The 10,000-nt window shown below is 48.2% G+C and overlaps 1 protein-coding gene across 3 annotated transcripts in view; it reads right to left on the reverse strand.

The window, feature by feature from the left end:
- LOC128684910 (uncharacterized) overlaps nt 1–10,000 on the reverse strand; it is a 110,460-nt gene that overhangs the window by 24,278 nt on the left and 76,182 nt on the right. For all 3 annotated transcript variants that reach the window (XM_053771259.2, XM_053771257.2, XM_053771258.2), the window contains exon 2: nt 218–831. In XM_053771259.2, coding sequence (XP_053627234.1) covers nt 218–289 — 72 coding nt within the window. In that variant the 5' untranslated portion in view covers nt 290–831. The remainder of the gene's footprint in view (nt 1–217; nt 832–10,000) is intronic.

Raw genomic sequence — 10,000 nt, forward strand, 5'->3', positions numbered from 1 at the left:
GTATATACACTGATGTACACCCCTCGGTGTATATACACTGATGTACACCCCTCGGTGTATATACACTGATGTACACCCCTCGGTGTATATACACTGATGTACACCCCTCGGTGTATATACACTGATGTACACCCCTCGGTGTATATACACTGGGAGGCGTACACCTCACGGTGCATATACCGGTATATATAGCTTTCACTGAAACAAGACATCTTACCAGACTGAGCACACCAATAAAGATTGTTCCAGCACGGAGACTACAGCAACAACATCTCTCAAATGCTGCCATATTGTCTCTCGTTCTCTCTCTCTATCTCTCTTTCTCTCTTCGTTTCTCACTTTCCTCTTCGTCTCCACTGTAAAAAATATATATCTTCTTCTGATATAATTTAGTATGTGGTGAAGGGTTGATATTTGATGGTTGATGTCACTGTCATGGTGGCCAGGTTGTGTGTTTGCACTGCAGTCACTACAGCACCTCACTGCTGCAGGCTTTCACCTCAGTACTCGGGTTATACCCTTAGTTCCCGTCACTGCTGGGGGAGGTGCAGTCTTCAGTTCCCGTCACTGCTGGGAGAGGTGCAGTCTCCAGTTACCGTCACTGCTGAGAGAGGTGCAGTCTTCAGTTCCCGTCACTGCTGGGAGAGGTGCAGTCTCCAGTTACCGTCACTGCTGAGAGAGGTGCAGTCTTCAGTTCCCGTCACTGCTGGGGGAGTTGCAGTGTTCAGTTCCCGTCACTGCTGGGAGACAGCAGGTCCTGGACCAGTTCCTGCTGGTCTGAGGATCCTCTTCAAGAGAACTGATCTTCCAGAGATCTCACAACCTCGTCATCTGCAATGATAAAAAAAAATGTTTAATATTTTTAAATTTACAGGCTAAGAGTTGTTATCCTACTTTATTTACAGGCTAAGAGTTGTTATCCTACTTTATTTACAGGCTAAGAGCTGTTATCCTACTTTATTTACAGGCTAAGAGCTGTTATCCTACTTTATTTACAGGCTAAGAGCTTCGTTTACAGGTGAGTCAGAAGATGAGAGGGGGCCAGTAAGAAATCAACATATTCAGTTAAAGAGAGAAATAAAAGAGGGAATAAGAACAGCATAAAGAGATTATGAGGTTAAAGTCGCAAAGGATTCGAAGGGTATCCCAACAAGTTTCTTTCAGGTATACAGAAGTAAGATCAGGGACAAGACAGGCCCACTCAAAAGTTACTCGGGTCAGCTCACCGACAGTGGTAAGGAAATGTGTAGAGTTTTTAACACTTATTTCCTTTCAGTGTTTACACAGGAAGATACTTGTGAAATTCCAGAAATAATAAACTATGTTGAACAGGACGAAAATAAGTCTTGCACGATCACTGTCACTAGCGACATGGTCCTCAGACAAATATATAAATTAAAACTTAACAGATCCCCAGCACCAATGAACTGTTTGCAAGAGTTTTAAAGGAATGTAAGGAGGAACTTAGTGAGCCTTTACCTAGTCTTTTCAACATATCACCTTATCTAGTACTAGCATAGTACCAGATAAGTGGAAAATTGCAAATATGATACCTGACTACAAAGCAGGTGACAGGTCCTTAGCTTCCAACTACAAACGAATTAGCCTAACCTCCATAGCGGGAAAATTGATGGAATCTATAACTGCCGAGGTTATTTGTAGCTACCTCGAAAGACATAAATTAATTAATAAATCTCAGCACGGTTTTTACAAACTTACTAACTTTTTTCACTAGGGTATTTGAGGAGGTAGATCACGGTAATGAATATGATATGGAGTTCAGTAAGGCTTTTGACAGAGTCCCACATCGGAGATTATTGATGAAAGTCGAGGCACACAAAATAGGAGAAATTTTTTCCTGGATAGAGGCGTGGCTGACAGATAGGCAACAAATAGTTTGCATAAACGGGGATAAATTAGAATGGGGATACGTCACAAGCGGTGTTCCACAGGTGTTGGACCCTTTGTTGTTCACAATTCACATAAACGATGTAGATGAAGGAATAAATAGTTACATAAGCAAGTTTGCCGATGACACCAAAATTCAATCTGACGAGGACACTAGAGCACTCCAGGAAGATCTGAATAGACTGATGCAGTGGTCGGTGATGTGGAAGATGCAGTTAAACACAGACTAATGCAAAGTTCTTAGCACTGGAAAGGAAAATAATCATGATACTTTTAAACTAAATAATGTTGATCTTACTATCTCTGATTGCGAAAAAGATTTAGGAGTTCTGGTTAGCAGTAATCTAAAGCCGAGAGAACAATGCGTAAGTGTTCCTAATAAAGCGAATAGAATCCTTGGCTTCATATCAAGAAGTATAAATAATAGAAGTCCTCAGGTTGTTCTTCAACTCTATACATCCTTGGTTAGGCCTCATTTAGATTATGCTGCACAGTTTTGGTCACAGTATTACAGAATGGATATAAATGCTCTGGAAAACGTACAAAGGAGGATGACAAAGTTGATCCCATGCATCAGAAACCTTCCCTATGAGGATAGACTGAGGTCCCTGAATCTGCACTCTTTAGAAAGGCGTAGAATTAGGGGGGATATGATTGAGGTGTATAAATGGAAAACAGGAATAAATAAAGGGAGTATAAATAACGTGCTAAAAATATCTAGCCAAGACAGGACTCATAGCAATGGTTTTAAGTTGGAAACATTTAGATTCAGGAAGGATATAGGAAAGCACTGGTTTGGTAACAAGGTTGTGGACGAGTGAGAAACTCCCAAGTAGCGCCATTGAAGCTAAAACCTTGTGTAGTTTTAAGTGAGTGTGAATGGGTGTGAGTTAGACCTGACTAGCTTGTGCTAGTGGGTCTGATGCAGTGTTTCTTCCTTTTTAAATGGATGTGACTTGAACCTCCCGGGATGCCACCCACAACAGTCATGTACCTGCCCATACGTTTCCACCGAGAGACACCTTCGCATGAGTTAAACGTGCTCGTCACACTCACGACTTAGGGACAACATTTCGCCCTGACCTGATGAAAAGTGCTCTCAGGTGTTGCTTGTGGCAACACAGTTTCTCCAGGAGACATATTTATCTTGTAGTATGTATCTCTCAGTGTATATACACTGGTGGTGAGAGATAGCTCTCATGAGAGAGTGCTGAGTGAGCAGCTAATGATGGAAGAGAGAGAGAGAGAGAGAGAGAGAGAGAGAGAGAGAGAGAGAGAGAGAGAGAGAGAGAGAGAGAGAGAGAGAGAGAGAGAGAGAGAGAGAGAGAGAGAGAGAGAGAGAGAGAGAGAGAGAGAGAGAGAGAGAGAGAGAGAGAGAGAGAGAGAGAGAGAGAGAGAGAGAGAGAGAGAGAGAGAGAGGTAATTGGCCAGCCCTTTGCTCTGAGCTCGCCACCACCGACTGGAATGCTCTTCTCCAAGGGGATGTTGACAACCAAGTGAAAGCCTTCACTGGACACATCCTTAATCTACAACAAGAACACATTCCTCACCGGCAATATGTGACGAAGCCTACAGATCAGCCTTGGTTTGGCTTTCGTTGTAGAGAGGCTGCTACTGCTAAGTACAAAGCATGGCGAAGGTATAAGAGACATCCTACCACCTATAACAGGAACTTGCACATGCAAGCCTGTAGGCATATGGGTGATGTTCAAAAGTGGGCCATTGCTAAATGGGAGGTGGACACTAAAAGAAAGTTAGCATCAGGTAGGGTAGGCTCCAAAACCTGGTGGTCCCTGGTCAAGGACAGACAAGGTTATCTGCCTGATGAACTTATTCCACCTCTAAATCGACAGGATGGGACCACCTCTACTAGTAGTCAAGAGAAGGCAGACCTCTTTGCTGAACACTTTGCTACCAAAATGCAAGTTCCTGATCCAGCAAGGGACCCTCCTTGGCTAGCTGCAAGAACTGTGTCAAAACTGTCAGTGGTGACAATAAGGCAGGAGGAGGTGCATTTCCTACTTAAATCGCTTGACCAAGAAAAGGCTGTGGGCCCAGACAAGTTGAGCCCAAGATTGTTGAGAAGATGTGCAGACCAGCTAGCAGCACCTCTAACTCGCATCTTTCAGCACTGCCTAGTACAGTGTAAATGGCCCTCTCTATGGAAAGAGGCAATTGTAGTCCCTGTTCACAAAAAGAAGAGCAGAGCAGAAATCAGCAACTACAGACCAGTGTCACTCCTGTCAATCACTGGTAAGATCCTTGAGACAATAATCTCAAGACAAATGACAGAGTTTTTTGACTACCACTCACTACTTTGTGATCGTCAATATGGCTTCAGGAAAGGTTACTCTGCTGCTGATCTGTTGTTAAACCTCTCCACTAAGTGGCACCAGTCACTGGATGAATCCAAAGTCAGCTGTGTGGTAGCACTGGACATTGCTAGCGCTTTCGACCGGGTGTGGCACCAGGGCCTCTTAGCAAAACTTCAAGCACTGGAAATTGCAGGCTCTACGCTATGTCTCCTCAGTGATTACCTTCATGGTAGATCTCTAAGTGTAGTTCTCAATGGAATGGAATCAGCAAGACATCCTATTGGGGCAAGTGTTCCACAAGGAAGCGTGCTGGGTCCATTGTTATGGAATGTCTACTTCAACGACCTTCTTCATCTCATCCCAGAATCACATGCATATGCAGACGACTGTACACTGACATTCACTTATCCAAGAGAAGAAATGCCAGCTGCTCTAAGCTACATCAATCACCAGCTGAGAGCTATATCAGCTTGGGGAAATAGATGGCAAGTAACATTTGCACCTGAGAAAACGCAAATGATGATCGTCTCTAGGCACCATGATGGTAATGCTGGTGCAGTAGTAAGGATGAATGGGAGGATGTTGGCACCTGGAGAAGAAGTTGATATCCTTGGGGTGAAATTTGACTCCAAACTAACCATGAAGAACCACGTTGTAAATCTTGCAAACAAGGCAGCCAGGAAGCTTACAGCACTTCGCCGTATCTCCCATCTGCTTGACAGTAGGGGTTGCAAGATCCTGTACGAGGCACAAGTACGCTCACACCTTGAGTATGCTCCACTTTCTTGGTTTGCCTGCCCCCCCTCTCATCTGCGACTGCTTGACAGAGTAGAGAACAGAGCAAGACGTCTCATCTCTCGCCTGGACCCATCCTGTATAGATCTGTCATTTCAGCAGAGCCTTCAACATAGGAGGGATGTGGGTGGCCTTACTGTTATGTACAAGGCCAATATTGTCAAAATACCACACTTGGATCAACTTCGAGGACAGCGTGAAACAAGCTTTTATGCCACAAGACGGGCAGAAAGCAGCAACTTCACTCTGGCTGTACCCTTCTCCAGAACATCACTCCATCTGAGATCATACATACCCAGGATGACTCGAGTATGGAACACATTCGTACAGCATAATGATGTCAACGAGATAAAGTCAGTTGATCAAATGAAAATGCTGGCCCACAGATGGCTCCAACTTCATCCTGTTCCCTACTTGTATGTCTCATAACAATAAAAATGCTTTCAAATGAGCTGATGTAGGTAACAGCTCTTAGCTTGCCAATAAAGTTAGGAATCCTTAACCTGTAAATAGTTTGTCAATAAAGCTAGGGATCCTTAACCTGTCAAACCCTGTGTAAAAAAAAAAAATAAAAAATAAAAAAAAAAGAGAGAGAGAGAGAGATAGCACAGCCTGGCTGGGCAGGATGGTATGAAGATATTTTTAGACTCACGTCAGTATTGTTATCATTTGTTAAATTACTTGAAGGATGTTTCCTGGAGGGGTCAGAGCCCCCACCAGGCCTAATGTTAGATCAGCGCCCGATCAACCAGGCTGTCACTGCTGGTCTCACGTAAACCAAAGTAAGAACCAGGACGACTGGTCAGGTACTGACTATGTGTCTACCCAGCGCCTTTTTGAAGACAGCCAGGGGTCTTGAAGACAGCCAGGGGTCTTGAAGACAGCCAGGGGTCTTGAAGACAGCCAGGGGTCTGGAAGACAACCAGTGGTCTTGAAGATAGCCAGGGGTCTTGAAGACAACCAGGGGTCTCGAAGACTGTCAGGTGTCTCGAAGACAGCCAAGGGGGTCTTGAAGACAGTCAGGGGTTTTGAAGACAGCCAGGGGTCTTGAAGACATCCAGGGGTCTCGAAGACTGCCAGGTGTCTCGAAGACAGCCAAGGGGGTCTTGAAGACAGTCAGGGGTTTTGAAGACAGCCAGGGGTCTTGAAGACAGCCAAGGGTCTTGAAGACAGCCAGGGGTCTTGAAGACAGCCAGGGGTCTTGAAGACAACCAGGGGTCTCGAAGACTGCCAGGTGTCTCGAAGACAGCCAAGGGGGTCTTGAAGACAGTCAGGGGTTTTGAAGACAGCCAGGGGTCTTGAAGACAGCCAAGGGTCTTGAAGACAGCCAGGGGTCTTGAAGACAGCCAGGGGTCTTGAAGACAACCAGGGGTCTCGAAGACTGCCAGGTGTCTCGAAGACAGCCAAGGGGGTCTTGAAGACAGTCAGGGGTTTTGAAGACAGCCAGGGGTCTTGAAGACATCCAGGGGTCTTGAAGACAACCAGAGGTCTCGAAGACAGCCAAGGGGACATGCAGACAGCCAGGGGTCTTGAAGACAGCCAGGGGTCTTGAAGACATCCAGGGGTCTTGAAGACAACCAGGGGTCTCGAAGACTGCCAGGTGTCTCGAAGACAGCCAAGGGGGTCTTGAAGACGGGAGAAACCAGATCTCGAAGACTGCCAGGTGTCTCGAAGAGCACTTGCCAGGGGTCTTGAAGACAGTCAAGGGGTTTAAGTCTTGAAGACAGCCAGGGGTCTTGAAGACAGCCAGGGGTCTTAGAGACCAGAGGGGGTCTGGAAGACAACCAGTGGTCTTGAAGACAGCCAGGGTCTTGAAGACAGAGTCTCGAAGACTGCCAGGTGTCTCGAAGACAGCCAAGGGGGTCTTGAAGACAGTCAGGGGTTTTGAAGACAGCCAGGGGTCTTGAAGACATCCAGGGGTCTTGAAGACAACCAGAGGTCTCGAAGACAGCCAAGGGGACATGCAGACAGCCAGGGGTCTTGAAGACAGCCAGGGGTCTTGAAGACAGCCAGGGGTCTTGAAGACAACCAGGGGTCTCGAAGACTCCCAAGGGTCTCGAAGACAGCTAAGGGGGTCTTGAAGACAGCCAGGGGTCTTGAAGACAGCCAGGGGTCTTAAAGACAGCCAGGGGTCTTGAAGACAAGAAGGGGTCTTGAAGACAGCCAGGGGTCTCGAAGACAGCCAAGGGGTTATGAAGACAGCCAGGGTCTTGAAGACAGCCGGGAGTCTTGAAGACAGCCAGGGGTCTTAAAGACAGCCAGGGGTCTTGAAGACAAGAAGGGGTCTTGAAGACTGCCAGGGGTCTTGAAGACAGCCAAGGGGTCAAGAAGACGGCCAGGGGTCTTGAAGACAGCCAGGGGTCTTGAAGACAGCCAGGGGTCTTGAAGACTGCCAGGGGTCTTGAAGACAGCCAAGGGGTCATGATAGCCAGGGGTCTTAAAGACTGCCAGTGGTCTTGAAGACAACCAGGGATCTCGAAGACGGCTAGGGGTCTCGAAGACAGCCAAGGGGGTCTTGAAGAGAGTCAGGGGTCTTGAAGACAGCCAGGGGTCTTGAAGACAACCAGGGGTCTCGAAGACTCCCAGGGGTCTCGAAGACAGTCAAGGCGGTCTTGAAGGCAGCCAGGGATCTTGAAGACAGCCAGGGGTCTTTAAGACAACCAGGGGTCTTGCAGACAACCAGGGATCTGAAAGACAGCCAAGGGGTCATGAAGACAGCCAGAGGTCTTGAAGACAGCCAGGGGTCTTAAAGACAGTCAGGGGTCATGAAGACAGCCAGGGGTCTTGAAGACAGCCAGGAGTCTTGAAGATTGCCAGGGGTCTTGAAGACAGCCAAGGGGTCAAGAAGACGGCCAGGGGTCTTGAAGGCAGCCAGGGGTCTTGAAGACAGCCAGGGGTCTTGATGATAGCCAGGGGTCTTGAAGACTGCCAGGGGTTTTGAAGACAGCCAAGGGGTCATGACAGCCAGGGGTCTTGAAGACAACCAGGAGTCTCGAAGACAGCCAGGGGTCTCGAAGACAGCCAAGGGGTCATGACAGCCAGGGGTCTTGAAGACAGCCAGGGGTCTTGAAGACAGCCAAGGGTCTCGAAGACAGCCAGTGGTCATGAAGGCGGCCAGTGTTCTTGAAGACAGCCAGGGGTCTTGAAGACAACCAGGAGTCTTGAAGACAAGCAGGGGTCTTGAAGACGGCCAGGGGTCTTGAAGACAGCCAGGGGTCTTGAAGACAGCCAGGGGTCTTGAAGACAGTCTGGGGTCTTGAAGACAACCAGGGGTTTCGAAGACAGCCAGGGGTCTTGAAGACAGCCAGGGGTCTTGAAGACAGCCAGGGGTCTTGAAGACAACCAGGGGTCTCGAAGACAGCCAGGGGTCATGAAGACAGCCAGGAGTCTTGAAGACAGTCAGGGGTCTCGAAGACAGCCAAGGGGTCATGAAGACGGCCAGGGGTCTCGAAGACAGCCAAGGGGGTCTTGAAGACAGCCAAGGGGTCAAGAAGACGGCCAGGGGTCTTGAAGACAGCCAGGGCTCTAGAAGACAGCCAAGGGGTCATGAATACGGCCAGGGGTCTTGAAGACAGTCAGGGGTCTTGAAAACTACCAGGGGTCATGAAGACAGCCAAGGGGTCAAGAAGACGGCCAGGGGTCAAGAAGACGGCCAGGGGTCTTGAAAACTGCCAGGAGTCTCGAAGACAGCCAGGGGTCTATTGGTAATTCCCCTTATGTATGCTGGGAGGCAGTTGAACAGTCTTGGGTCCCAGACACTCATTGTGTTGTTTCTCAGTGTGCTTACAGCACCCTTCCCAGACTCCCTAATGTAACAGGGAGATCAAACACCCTTAAAAATCAATCTCCCTGACTCCCTGAAGTAACAGGGAGATCAAACACCCTTAAAAATCAATCTCCCTGACTCCCTGAAGTAACAGGGAGATCAAACACCCTTAAAAACCAATCTCCCTGACTCCCTGATGTAACAGGGAGATCAAACACCCTGAAAACTAATCTGACTCCCTGACAACAGGGAGATCAAACACCCTTAAAAACCAACTCCCTGACTGATGCAACAGGGAGATCAAACACCCTTAAAAACCAATCTCCCTGACTCCCTGATGTAACAGGGAGATCAAACACCCTTAAAAACCAATCTCCCTGACTCCCTGATGTAACAGGGAGATCAAACACCCTTAAAAACCAATCTCCCTGACTCCCTGATGTAACAGGGAGATCAAACACCCTTAAAAACCAATCTCCCTGACTCAATGGCAGGGTGAGGATTGTAGAGTTTCACCAGAAGGAAGGATGGGAACGTTACTGTGCTCTTTAGGTGCCAATTTACGAAGTTTACGCAGGTAAATAAGGCAGTGGTTGACGTGAAAGAGAGAGAGAGAGAGAGAGAGAGAGAGAGAGAGAGAGAGAGAGAGAGAGAGAGAGAGAGAGAGAGAGAGAGAGAGAGAGAGAGAGAGAGAGAGAGTGAGAGAGAGAGAGAGGAAGGATGTGGTTGAGGTGTAGAGGTGGTGGGCAGGAGAAAGTAGGTTGCTCAGGGTTACGACACTAAAGTCAATTCTTCCCTTTTTTGAGGTTATTAACCTGATGTCAGTGTGAGTGACGTCCAGCCTGGTACCTGAGGGAGGGGTCAGTACCCCAGCTGATGGAGGGGTCAGTACCCCAGCTGAGGGAGGGGTCAGTGCCCCAGCTGAGGGAGGGGTCAGTACCCCAGCTGAGGGAGGGGTCAGTACCCCAGCTGAGGGAGGGGTCAGTACCCCAGCTGAGGGAGGGGTCAGTACCCCAGCTGAGGGAGGGGTCAGTACCCCAGCTGAGGGAGGGGTCAGTACCCCAGCTGAGGGAGGGGTCAGTACCCCAGCTGAGGGAGGGGTCAGTACCCCAGCTGAGGGGTCTCCTGCCTGAACTGTTACTGTCATATCAGACTGATAACCTCCCCCCCCGCCTCCGGTTAGTCTGGTGTTTACATGTGTCACTGTCGCCACCTG

The sequence above is a fragment of the Cherax quadricarinatus genome, chromosome 5, assembly GCF_038502225.1.
Source record: "Cherax quadricarinatus isolate ZL_2023a chromosome 5, ASM3850222v1, whole genome shotgun sequence".
Classification (NCBI taxonomy): domain Eukaryota; kingdom Metazoa; phylum Arthropoda; class Malacostraca; order Decapoda; family Parastacidae; genus Cherax; species Cherax quadricarinatus.